The 13,937-nt window shown below is 38.8% G+C and overlaps 1 protein-coding gene across 2 annotated transcripts in view; it reads left to right on the top strand.

Annotated features, from left to right (window-relative positions):
- DNAJC5B (DnaJ heat shock protein family (Hsp40) member C5 beta) overlaps window positions 1-13,937 on the top strand; it is a 156,865-nt gene that overhangs the window by 126,154 nt on the left and 16,774 nt on the right. For both annotated transcript variants that reach the window (XM_049854120.1, XM_049854121.1), the window contains one exon: window positions 6,736-6,949. In XM_049854120.1, the coding sequence (XP_049710077.1) occupies window positions 6,736-6,949 (214 nt within the window). The remainder of the gene's footprint in view (window positions 1-6,735; window positions 6,950-13,937) is intronic.

Raw genomic sequence — 13,937 nt, 5'->3', positions numbered from 1 at the left:
GTATGTTGAAGTGTCGTATTATTGTGGAACTGTCTATCAATAAGTTATTGTATTTATTTCTTATGTTTGCTTACTGTGTCCTATCTTCTTGTTTTGTTTTGATATACCCAAATAGGCTGCTCGTGTGAGGTAGCTTAATTATTGGCACTTTTGAAGCTCCAATGTCCTGTCACCAGGTGGTTAGCACCATTACTAGGTATGTGAGCCCAGGAGTCTGTTTACTTTTCTTGTATGGATTCAGCTCAGGTGTCCAGATAGTTGGTCACCAAGTGTGTGGTGCAGGCTCTCAACTACAGTCCTAGGTGGGCAGGGGTAATTGATGTAGACACAGGTATCTGGCTGCAGTAGGGGGTCATGTGCTGAGCAAGGCAGGGGGCTGACAGCCACCCCTGTGTGTCCATTAGGAAAGCATGTCTCTGTTTCCTAGAGTGTGTATGTGGGTTGGTTTTGCAGCCAGATTATGGGCACCCAATGTTGTTGGCTTTAAGGACTGGGAGGCACCACTTTTTCTTGGACCCCTGTCACGTGTGGCTAGGTGGTGTGCGTGGAGCCACCAGTCCTCAGGCCCCTGATGTGGGTAGGTGAGGACCCTGCTTAATAGGCAGAATGGTGTCAAATGTCACAAACCTGCCTCTCTATCATATAGCTGAAACAGTTGAAGTTAGACTTCACATATATATCCTTTTGTTTGGTACTATGCTAATAAGGACCTATTCTGTTCAAATGAGCCCACACAAGTCTATGCGGGGGTGAAAGGCATTCAAAGTCTGTGGACCCATTATGCCTGTACCTAGGCAAGGGAGCTGGCAGATTATTTTTTCCGTTTGTTAATTTGTTCTCACTCCAAGGCCGGAAGACTGGCTCAGAATGCATAATGGGTCCTAATTCTGGCCCATGGACATGGCAATCTCTGAAGCCAGCTCAGATCCAATGCAAGGTGAGAAGGGGGCAGGTAAGTGGGAGAGAGATTTTTCCCAAAGGGGTGTTTTTTGATCTGTGCAGTAGGTTAGATGCACGTACTTATCTTTTGCCAGTTGAGCGCTGCTTTTCACTGATTCTGGAAATGTGAGTAGACTGTCCAACTCTCTGTGTCTCCTGATGTGGAAAATGCGCCCCAAATGTCACTGCTTGCCTCACCACTGGCACCAGCTCATCCTACCCTGCAGGGCGCCAGTTCCCACTGGGTCAGGTCTGGTAACTCCTCACTGCTTCTGAACCATGTCTCCATCCCCATGCCGCTCGATCCAATTCCTCAACTTTACCTTTGATGCTCAGGGATTCTAGATTGTCATATATAATCAATTCACTTGTTTTTTCAGGTATTTGTTGTAAGAGTGACCACAGGAAGTGTCCTACTACTCCGCTATCTTGGCTCTGTCTCTTCCAGAATATCCAGTTTTAAGAAATCTTACCAATTAATTTTAAAAATCAAACAAAACAAAACAAAAAACTGAAAAGAGAATATCCAAATGATGTACGTATTAGCCTCATCAGTAATTAGGAAAATGCAAATTAAAGCACAATGGTATGTATATATACAGAACCACCAGACTGACAAATATTAAAACGTCTGGCAAATGTCAGGGAATATGTGTAGCACTAGAACTTACACATTGGTTTCTTGCATTTTCATTTGGGTTTTGCCTTAGTTCAAGAGGGCACAGGAGTTCCACTGACACTCCTATACGATCAGATGTTCTAGTCCCACGGTCTCAACACTCTCCATATGCATGTCGTTGTTGTTGTTAAGTGCTGTCGAGTCAGTTCCAATTCATGGTGAACCTACGTACAACAGAATGAAACACCGTCTGGCCCCGCATCTTCCTCACAATCATTCTATGTTTGAGCCCATTGTTGCAGCCACTGTGTCAATCCATCTCATTGAGGGTTTTCTTTTTCGCTGATCTTCTACTTTACCAAGCATGATGTCCTTCTCCAGGGGCTGTTCCCTCTTGATAACATGTCCAAAGTACATGAGATGAAGCCTCGTCATCCTGGCTTCCAAGGAGTGTTCTGGCTGTATTCTTCCAAGATAGATTTTTTTCGTTGTTTTGGCAGACCATGGTATGTTCAGTATTCTTCACCACACCGTAATTCAAATTCATCAATTCTTCTTCAGTCTTGCTTATTCATTGTCCAGCTTTCTCATGCATATGAGGCAACTGAAAATACCATGGCTTGAGTCAGGCACACCTTAGTCCTCAAAGTTACATATTTGCTTTTGAACACTTTAAAGAGATCTTTTGCAGCCTACTTCCATGGCATTGATTGTGGATCCAAGTAAAAAGAAATCTGCTGTTTGCATAAAGGTTACTAATCTAGGATTTCTTTTCAGTTGCCCATACTGGTTTACCACTGTTCCATTCTCTATCTACTATCAGTCTTCTTCCCATCACAATTTTTTTCCTGAAAGAGGAGTCTATATTTAATGTTAGCTCAGATTTTGCTGTCTTTCAGTAGATGAAGTGATTGCAGTAGTTTTAAACAGTTAAACTTTTGACTGCTAGCAGTTCAAATCCACTTATAAACTGCTTGGCAGTTCAAACCCACTCATAGATGCCTTGGAAGACAGGCCTGGAGATCTGTTTCTGAAAAGTCACAGTCTTGAAAACCCTATGGAGCAGTTCTACTCTGCCCCCATGGGGCCGCCATGAGTCAGAATCAACTCGTCAGTAAGTAACAATGACAATAACAGGATATAGGAGTGGACAGTGGTGGTTCAGTAGTGCTTCAGTGGTAGACTTCTCACCTTCCATACAGGAGACCTAGTTCAATTCCCAGCCCATACACTTCATGCACAGCCACCGCTTGTCTGTGAGTGGATGCTTGCATGTTGCTATGGTCCTGAGCAGGTTTCAGCAGAGCTCCCAGACAAATTAGGAAGAAAGCCCTGGCAATCTACTTTTGAAAACACCTTATGGCTCACTACAGTCTGTTCTGCAACTTATCATGGGATGGTGCAGGACTATTTCCTTTCTGCTGTGCATGGGGTGCTACAACTCAATGGCAGCTAACAACAACAACAGGATATAGGAAGAAATTGATGCTTCACTCTCCTCCTTCTCTTTTGTCTTAGGCTTCAGGTGGTTTTCTTCTGGGACACTGGAGGGGCAATAAACTATGTGATTGAAGGAGTTTAGCAGAAAGTCATAGAATGATGGGAGAATCTCTGGAAGTGCAAGTAGCAGAAGGTAACTGGGGACATGTTGTACAGGGGAAGTCAGCTATAGACACAACCATGCCATGACAGAACTTGGTTCCCTGAGTCTCAGATGCCAGCCATCCCAAACAAGAAGGTCTCCTCTAGGGCAAATCTATTGGCCTAGAGCTGGGGCAACATGGTCAGAATCAGATCAGAGATGATTCCAGGACTGGTAGATTGTAGTAGAAGGTAGAGCTGATCTGAGAGTGTTAGGTGGGGCAAAGAAAGGAACAGACAGGACATTACAGTTCTTAGAATTATTCCATTGCCTTAAAATAGGTAGATGTTGGGGGCCTTAGATAATTACAACTATAAACCCCGTGTTTATCTTATTTGTTATTCACTGAATTCACTACACAATTAAGATGACAGTTGTCATTGCATTTTGATGTGGAAACTAAAGGCACTGAATGCTATTTCTGCTATGAGTCATAGCCATACTAGATTAACAGATGACTACCAGTATAGGAAGTTCTAGAATTAATTAAAGGCTCACATTCTGGTTGGATATGATCTCACTTTTAAGTATAAAATTAGGAATTAAAAGAAGGATCTTTAAAACTAATAAGTATAATTAAATTTTAAGTGAACTTCAAGAACGCCTAAATTCTGCAAGTGTTTCTAGCCCATAGAAAATTCACAAGGCGGGGCAGGTCACTGATCAACTACTTCCTTGAGCAGTTGTGTAGTTTTGCCAGCTGCCACTTGCTAGCCTTATTTTCTGAAAATTCCTCAGAGCCAAGAGTATCTGCCAAGAGGAGTCAAATGCTGCTGACGACCAGGAGTTGGATTTGTTACAAATGGAGGTACTCCAGCTGTCTGAATTTGCCAGCTCCATTGTTAGAGAAGTATGATAGATGGACCAAACATGTCCACCCTTGTAAACTGACAAAGTTTCCAACAGCTTAAAAAATGACAGGAAGCCAGGTTTCTCTGGCTAAGTCTTGGGTAGCATGCTACCTGAACCCTAGAATTAATTAAGGGAAGGCATGTTAAGAGGCTTTTTCCAGGGATTTCTGCCTTTCAAAGTAAAGGCAACAGCTCTTTCATTTGATTGGCCTGAGCATGATCTCTTTGGAACTATTCATACTGCAATAGTATTCCAGGGCACAGAGTGAAAATTCCAGGAATATTGTGCCATTAAAACTAATGTTCTTAAAGAATCCACTTGAGGCTTTTCTGATAACGATTGCTGCGGTTGGAGGACTTTTCTACTTTCTATCTTTCTTTATCCCCCTCTAATTTTTTTTTTTTTAACTTGGTAGTGGGCCATTTAAGGGGGCAAACTGAACTTTCAGCTCTTCAAATGCAAGGGTGATTCAGTGTTAGAAAATTAATCAATGCGATACACTACATTAATAGAACAAAGGGAAAACGCCCACGTGATCATCTCAATTGATGCAGAACAGGCATTTGACCAAAACAACACCCAAATCCCTTAACACGATAAAGGGCATTTATGAAAATTCCACAGCTAACATCATACTCAATGGTGAAAGCCTGAAGGCTTTTCATCTAAAATCAGGAACAAGACAAGGATGCCTGCTTTCATCTCTGTTTCTCAGCATTGTGCTGGAAGATCGAGCTGGCACAATTAGGCAAGAAAATGAAGAAGGGGAGGGAAACGGTATCCAAATTGGAAAGGAAGAAATAAAACTATCTCTATTCGAAGATGACATGATCCTATAGACAGAAAATCTCAAACTTCACAAGAAAGCTACCAAAGCCAATAAAAGAATTTAGCAAAGTCACAAGACCAACACACAAAAATCAGTTGTGCTTCTATTCACCTGCAAGGAAGAATCTGAAAAGGAAATAGAGAAAGCAATACCACTAAGATAGCATCCAAAGGGGGGAAAAAAAAAAGCTAGTAACAAATTCACCATTTAAAAGTTGCCTTTTTCTTGTTTCAGCTTGAGGCTAGTTGCTGTAAGCCTACTTTTCAGAGTTTTCACAGAGTTGAGACTACAGGTTTCCAATTGCTTTTCTTTGTGCTCATGTGGCACAGCCGGGATTTTAGACTTGCTCATCTTTGCACAATCCCCCTGAACTTTTTTTTTTGTGGTAAGACTACTATGTGTATAATCTAAAAAGGTAAATCAAATGACAAAATAGGCATTTGTTATATTAGCAGAAAGTTTCATCATAAATTCTGCACATAAAAATACATCTCCAATGTCTCCCAACTGTAAGAATTCATAGATGCTCCTAACATACCTCTCAAAAAGAAGAAAGAGAAACGTTTTGGTTAAACAAATTCAAAATGAACCATTGTTTTACTCTCTTTGTTTATTCTGGAGTTCAAAGCTAGGATGGATTATAAACCATCATTTATGCTTTTAAGTATTTTGGTAACTTTTAAGTATCCTGATGCTGAGCTGCTTAATTATTCACCTACTTCCTAACCAATAATACTTTAATTCCTAAAATAGGTTTGATGTGTTTAGTTTAGCCTATAGGTTGATTTTTAAGGTATACTTTACTTTTCTGGACTTTTATTACTCCGTTAAAATGAAATAATTCGATCTAAAACAAAGCAATAAACAAAAACTTAAATGTATTCCCACATGCCTATAATGGGCACAGACAGGAGAATGAGACTCAAAAAGTTAATTGTCTTTGTTGTGGAGAAAAAGACCACAGACCCAATTTTAAACATGGTGCTACTTATCATCTGCCTGTTGGGAGAAATGAGGGAACTGGTCCCCAGCCAGATGTCTATTGTATCTCAGTTCTTACATTCACTTTATGCATTCTCATTCTCTTTTATATTTGAGTATAACTGAAGAATCAAGAACATCCCATCTCTTTCTCCAACACCTACAACCCATACCCACCCCTTAGGAACTGCTTTGTGATCCACCAAGGAGAGAGGACCAGTACTCAAGTAACTTTCTACAGATTATTTGAAATGAAATGGCCTCTTTGTAAAGAGGTCAAATATATATTTTTGAATACAAGAAAAGTCATGGTATTTGTTCAGAAGAACTAAGGGGACTAGGACATTGAAGATTTGTGAGGAGATCATGATGTTTGTTCAAGGGAGTACAAATCAGGGTTTTTTTTTGTTTTTGTTTTTTGATAAATTCTGTTAATTCTGGAAAGCTTGATCTCCCTACCATCTAAAGGTTCTAAATGAAATTTTGGTGTAAACTGGTTCCATTGCTGGAACTCTTGAGAGGCCTCCGTGTGTTGAGGTGGTTTGCTGATCATCTTCTAGCTGGCTCCCGGTACAGGAGAGGTCAATGCAGCTTCCAGGTAAAGATAAACTGCACATATTTGCCAACAGCAAACTCTCCTTAGAGAATTCCTCTGAGGAAGTGAGGGAGAAACATTGCTACTGCAACCTGTACATTAGAAACAACAAACACTATTTAATTAAAACAGAACTGCTTAGTTAACAGTAGTATGAAACTTATCATTTCGTAGTATTTGCACAAATAAAGGATGTGCAAATGAACAGTGCCTTTCTAAAATGTCTCTGTAATTCTTGTCAAATCACACTTTCCTTCACTTTTTTTTCGTTTTAAAAGAAAATTGGCCCTGAAACACCATCCAGACAAGAATCCAGATGACCCAACTGCTGCAGAAAAATTTAAAGAAATCAACAATGCCCACACAATACTTACTGACATGTCAAAGAGAAACATATATGACAAGTATGGATCACTGGGACTCTATGTGGCTGAGCAATTTGGAGATGAAAATGTTAATACCTACTTCATGTTGTCAAGCTGGTGGGCAAAGGTGAGTCAGATCACTTTTTTTTAAAAAACAATTTTCCTGAAAGACCATGGAATTATTTACTCTCTTAGGCTCCATCTCAAATATAGTCTAACTTTGTTATTATCAAACTCTTGCAAATAAAAAGAGATAATGCTTCCATCAAAAGCTGTTATTTGAAGATCATTTTTGCTTTAGCTCATCAAATAATTATGAAATACAGCATGACTTAAAATACTTCTAGTCATTAATTATATCTGGGTTTGGAGCTTCAGGTTAATTCTGACTGCCCTCCCTTCTCCCATAATGACTAATTAAAAACTGACTCATTGCTCAAAACCAAAAATAATTTATTAGTGTGACAACTGTTTAATAAATAATAAATGAATGTAGAATAAATTTAGCCATGTCCTTAACTATCCATAGCTACAACAGCAGTAACAATCCTTGGGATTAATGCATGGTCAGTGTGTCACAGGCTCACATGGAGCCTGCTGTGAGGTGATGGAGATGGAAATGAGGGGGAAAAGGTGAGAATTAAGTAGTTGAGGACAGAAAGTTGGAGAAAGACAGAGAGAGTGAAAATGGATATCTGTCAGTAAAAAGGCAACATTTTTAAGGACTTTATGCACAAAGAATTGACTTTTGTCCAGTAAATTTTGTTTGATTTCCTAGGGAATCCCTAGTATAAGTATGTTTGGTGATGGTTTTATATTTGTGTATGTTTTAATATCTTTGCCTTCTTATAAAAGTATGTTTACATATGCACCAGACATAGAGTCCATCAGCATTTTTGTTTTTAAATTTTTATTGAGCTTTAAGTGAACATTTACAAATCAAGTCAGTCTGTCACATATAAGCTTATATACACCTTACTCCATACTCCCACTTACTCTCCCCCTAATGAGTTAGTCTGCTCCCTCCTTCCAGTCTCTCCTTTCGTGACAATTTTGCCAGTTTCTAACCCTCTCTACCTTCCTTTCTCCCCTCCAGGCAGGAGATGCCAACACAGTCTCAAGTGTCCACCTGATACAGGTAGCTCACTCTTCGTCAGCATCTCTCTCCAACCCATTGTCCAGTCCCTTCCATGTCTGATGAGTTGTCTTCGGGAATGGTTCCTGTCCTGGGCCAACAGAAGGTTTGGGGACCATGACCGCCGGGATCCCTCTAGTCTCAGTCAGACCATTAAATCTGGTCTTTTTATGAGAATTTGGGGTCTGCATCCCACTGATCTCCTGCTCCCTCAGGGGTTCTCTGTTGTGCTCCCTGTCAGGGCAGTCATCGGTTGTGGCCGGGCACCATCTAGTTCTTCTGGTCTCAGGATGATGTAAGTCTCTAGTTCATGTGGCCCTTTCTGTCTCTTGGGCTCGTAATCACCTTGTGTCCTTGGTGTTCTTCATTCTCCTTTGATCCAGGTGGGTTGAGACCAATTGATGCATCTTAGATGGCTGCTTGTTAGCATTTAAGACCCCAGACACCACATTTCAAAGTGGGATGCAGGATGTTTTCATAATAGAATTATTTTGCCAATTGACTTAGAAGTCCTCTTAAGCCATAGTCCCCAAACCCCCGCCCTTGCTCTGCAGACCTTTGAAGCATTCAGTTTATCCCAGAAACTTCTTTGCTTTTGGTCCAGTCCAGTTGAGCTGACCTTCCGTGTATTGAGTATTGTCCTTCCCTTCACCTAAAGTAATTCCTGTCTACGAACTAATCAGTAAATAACCCTCTCCCACCCTCCCTCCCTCCCCCCCTCGTAACCACAAAAGTATGTGTTCTTCTCAGTTTATACTATTTCTCAAGATCTTGTAATAGTGGTCTTATACAATATTTGTCCTTTTGCCTCTGACTAATTTCGCTCAGCATAATGCCTTCCAGGTTCCTCCATGTTATGAAATGTTTCACAGATTCGTCACTGTTCTTTATCGATGCGTAGTATTCCATTGTGTGAATATACCACAATTTATTTAACCATTCATCCATTGATGGACACCTTGTTTGCTTCCAGCTTTTTGCTATTGTAAACAGAACTGCAATAAACATGGGTGTGCATATATCCGTTCTTGTGAAGGCTCTTATTTCTCTAGGGTATATTCCGAGGAGTGGGATTTCTGGGTTGTATGGTAGTTCTATTTCTAACTTTTTAAGAAAACGCCAGATAGATTTCCAAAGTGGTTGTGCCATTTTACATTCCCACCAGCAGCGTATAAGAGTTCCAATCTCTCCGCAGCCTCTCCAACATTTATTAGTTTGTGTTTTTTGGATTAATGCCAGCCTTGTTGGAGTGAGATGGAATCTCATCATAGTTTTAATTTGCATTTCTCTAATGGCTAATGATCGAGAGCATTTTCGCATGTATCTGTTAGCTGCCTGAATATCTTCTTTAGTGAAGTGTGTGTTCATATCCTTTGTCCACTTCTTGATTGGGTTGTTTGTCTTTTTGTGGCTGAGTTTTAACAGAATCATATAGATTTTAGAGATCAAGCGCTGGTCGGAGATGTCATAGCTGAAAATTCTTTCCCAATCTGTAGGTGGCCTTTTTACTCTTTTGGTGAAGTCTTTAGATGAGCATAGGTGTTTGATTTTTAGGAGCTCCCAGTTATCTGGTTTCTCTTCGTCATTTTTGGTAATGTTTTGTATTCTGTTTATGCCTTATATTAGGGCTCCTAACGTTGTCCCTATTTTTTCTTCCATGATCTTTATCGTTTTAGTCTTTATGTTTAGGTCTTTGATCCACTTGGAGTTAGTTTTTGTGCATGGTGTGAGGTATGGGTCCTGTTTCATTTTTTTTTGCAAATGGATATCCAGTTATGCCAGCACCATTTGTTAAAAAGACTATCTTTTCCGCAATTAACTGACACGGGGCCTTTGTCAAACATCAGCTGCTCATATGTGGATGGATTTATATCTGGGTTCTCAATTCTGTTCCATTGGTCTATGTGCCTGTTGTTGTACCAGTACCAGGCTGTTTTGACTACTGTGGCTGTATAATACGTTCTAAAATCAGGTAGAGTGAGGTCTCCCACTTTCTTCTTCTTTTTCAGTAATGCTTTACTTATCCGAGGCTTCTTTGCCTTCCATATGAAGTTGGTGATTTGTTTCTCCATCACATTAGAAAATGTCACTGGAATTTGGATCGGAAGTGCATTGTATGTGTAGATGGCTTTTGGTAGAATAGACATTTTTACTATGTTAAGTCTTCCAATCCATGAGCAAAGCATGTTTTTCCACTTAAGTAGGTCCTTTTTAGTTTCTTGCAGTAGTACTTTGTAGTTTTCTTTGTATAGGTCTTTTACATCTTTGGTAAGATTTATTCCTAAGTATTTTATCTTCTTGGGGGCTACTGTGAATGGTATTGATTTGGTGATTTCCTCTTCGATGTTCTTTTTGTTGATGTAGAGGAATCCAAGTGATTTTTGTATGTTTATCTTATAACCTGAGACTCTGCCAAACTCTTCTATTAGTTTCAGTAGTTTTCTGGAGGATTCCTTAGGGTTTTCTGTGTATAAGATCACGTCATCTGCAAATAGAGATAATTTTACTTCCTCCTTGCCAATCCAGATGCCCTTTATTTCTTTGTCTAGCCTAATTGCTCTGGCTAGGACCTCTAGCACAATGTTGAATAAGAGCAGGGATAAAGGGCATCCTTGTCTGGTTCCCGTTCTCAAGGGAAATGCTTTCAGGCTCTCTCCATTTAGAGTGATGTTGGCTGTTGGCTTTGTATAGATGCCCTTTATTATGTTGAGGAATTTTCCTTCAATTCCTTTTTTGTTGAGAGTTTTTATCATAAATGGGTGCTGGACTTTGTCAAATGGCTTTTCTGCATCAATTGATAATGTCATGTGGTTTTTGTGTTTTGTTTTATTTATATGGTGGATACATTAATGGTTTTTCTAATATTAAACCCGCTTTGCATACCTGGTATAAATCCCACTTGGTCGTGGCGGATTATTTTTTTGATATGTTATTGAATTCTATTGGCTAGAATTTTGTTGAGGATTTTTGCATCTATGTTCATGAGGGATATAGGTCTGTAATTTTCTTTTTTTGTGATGTCTTTACCTGGTTTTGGTATCAGGGAGATGGTGGCTTCATAGAATGAGTTAGGTAGTATTCCATCATTTTCTATGCTTTGACATACCTTTAGTAGTAGTGGTGTTAACTCTTCTCTGAAAGTTTGGTAGAACTCTGCAGTAAAGCCGTCCAGGCCAGGGCTTTTTTTTGTTGGGAGTTTTTTGATTACCATTTCAATCTCTATTTTTGTTATGGGTCTATTTAATTGTTCTACTTCTGATTGTGTTAGTTAAGGTAGGTAGTGTTTTTCTAGGAATTCATCCATTTCTTCTAGGTTTGCAAATTTGTTAGAGTACAATTTTTCGTAATAATCTGATATGATTCTTTTAATTTCACTCGGGTCTGTTGTGATGTGGCCCTTCTCGTTTCTTATTCGGGTTATTTGTTTCCTTTCCGGTATTTCTTTAGTCAGTCTGGCCAATGGTTTATCAATTTTGTTAATTTTTTCAAAGAACCAGCTTTTGGCTTTGTTAATTCTTTCAATTGTTTTCCTGTTCTCTAATTCCTTTAGTTCAGCTCTAATTTTTATTATTTGTTTTCTTCTGGTGCCTGATGGATTCTTTTGTTGCTCACTTTCTATTTGTTCAAGTTGTAGGGCCAGTTCTCTGCTTTTGGCTCTTTCTTCTTTTTGTATGTGTGCATTTATCGATATAAATTGGCCTCTGAGCACTGCTTTTGCTGTGTCCCAGAGGTTTTGATAGGAAGTGTTTTCATTCTCGTTGCATTCTATGAATTTCTTTATTCCCTCCTTAATGTCTTCTGTAACCCAGTCTTTTCCCAGCAGGGTATTGTTCAGTTTCCAAGTATTTGATTTCTTTTCCTAATTTTTCTGTTATTGATTTCCACTTTTATGGCCTTATGGTCTGAGAGGATGCTTTGTAGTATTTGGATGTTTTGGATTCTGCAAAGGTTTGTTTTATGACCTAATATGTGGTCTATTCTAGAGAATGTTCCATGTGCGCTAGAAAAAAAAAGTATACGTTGCAGCAGTTGGGTGGAGTGTTCTGTATAAGTCTAGGAGATCAAGTTGGTTGATTGTAGCAATTAGGTCTTCCATGTCTCTATTGAGCTTCTTACTGGATGTCCTGTCCTTCTCCGAAAGTGGTGTGTTGAAGTCTCCTGCTATAATTGTGGAGGTATCTATCTCACTTTTCAGTTCTGTTAAAGTTTGTTTTATGTATCTTGCAATCTTGTCATTGGGTGCATAAATATTTAATATGGTTATATCTTCCTGGTCAATTGTCCCTTGTATCATTTTTTTTTTTTTAATATCCTTCTTTATCCTTTGTGGTGGATTTAAATTTAAAGTCTATTTTGTCAGAAATATTGCTACTCCTGCTCTTTTTTGCTTTGTTTGCTTGATATATTTTTTTCCATCCTTTGAGTTTTAGTTCGTTTGTGTCTCTAAGTCTAAGGTGTGTCTCTTATAGGCAGCATATAGATGGATCATGTTTCTCAATCCAGTCTGAGACTCTTTGTCTCTTTATTGGTGTGTTTAGTCCATTTACATTCAGCGTAATTATAGATAAGTATGTGTTTAGTGCTGTCATTTTGATGCCTTTTTATGTGTTTTTGACAATTTCATTTTTTCACTTACTTTTTGTGCTGAGACATTTTTCTTTGTAAGTTGTGTGTTCCTCATTTTCATAGTATTTGACTTTGTGTTTGCTGAGTCGTTACATTTTTCTTGGTTTTTATTTTGAGTTATGGAGTTGTTATACCTCTTTGTGGTTACCTTAATATTTACCCCTATTTTTCTAAGTAAAAACCTAACTTGTATTGTCCTATATCACCTTGTATCCCTCTCCATATGGCAGTTCTATGCCACCTGTATTTAGTCCCTCTTTTTGACTATTGTCATCTTTTACATATTGACTTCGATGATTCCCTGTTTTGAGCATTTTTTTCTTTTTAAAATTAATCTTAATTTGTTTTTGTGATTTCCCTATTTGAGTTGATATCAGGATGCTCTGTTCTGTGACCTTGTGTTGTGCTGGTATCGGATATTATTGGTTTTCTGACCAATTTCCTTTAGTATTTCTTGTAGCTTTGGTTTGGTTTTTGCAAATTCTCTAAGCTTGTGTTTATCTGTAAATGTCTTAATTTTGCCTTCATATTTCAGAGAGAGTTTTTCTGGATATATGATCCTTGGCTGGCAGTTTTTCTCCTTCAGTGCTCTCTATATATCATCCCATTGCCTTCTTGACTGCATGGTTTCTGCTGAGTAGTCTGAACTTATTCTTATTGATTCTCCTTTGTAGGAGACCTTTCTTTGACCCCTGGCTGCTTTTAAAATTTTCTATTTATCTTTGGTTTTGGCAAGTTTGATGATAATATGTCTTGCTGATTTTCTTTTTGGATCAATCTTAAATGGGGTTCGATGAGCATCTTGGATAGATATTTTTTCATCTTTCATGATGTCAGGGAAGTTTTCTGCCAACAGATCTTCAACTATTCTCTCTGTGTTTTCTGTTATCCCTCCCTGTTCTGGGACTCCAATCACATGCAAGTTATTCTTCTTGATAGAGTCCCACATGATTCTTAGGGTTTCTTCATTTTTTTTAATTCTTTTATCTGATTTTTTTTCAGCTATATTGGTGTCAATTCCCTGGTCCTCCAGATCCCCCACCCTGGATTCCAATTGCTCGAGTCTGCTCCTCTGACTTCCTATTGCGTTGTCTAATTTTATTGTTAATCTTTTGGATTTCTGAATGCTGTCTCTCTATGGATTCTTGCAACTTATTAATTTTTCCACTATGTTCTTGAATAATCTTTTTGAGTTCTTCAACTGCTTTATCAGTGTGTTCCTTGGCTTTTTCCGTAGATTGCCTTATTTCATTTCTGAGGTCATCCCTGATGTCTTGAAGCATTCTGTAAATTAGTTTTTTATATTCTGCATCTGGCAATTCCAGGATTGTATCTTCATTTGGGAAAGATTTTG

Source organism: Elephas maximus, chromosome 15 (genome assembly GCF_024166365.1).
Source record: "Elephas maximus indicus isolate mEleMax1 chromosome 15, mEleMax1 primary haplotype, whole genome shotgun sequence".
Classification (NCBI taxonomy): domain Eukaryota; kingdom Metazoa; phylum Chordata; class Mammalia; order Proboscidea; family Elephantidae; genus Elephas; species Elephas maximus.
Note: the sequence above shows the minus strand (reverse complement) of the source record. Positions and strands in the feature narration are given on the sequence as shown.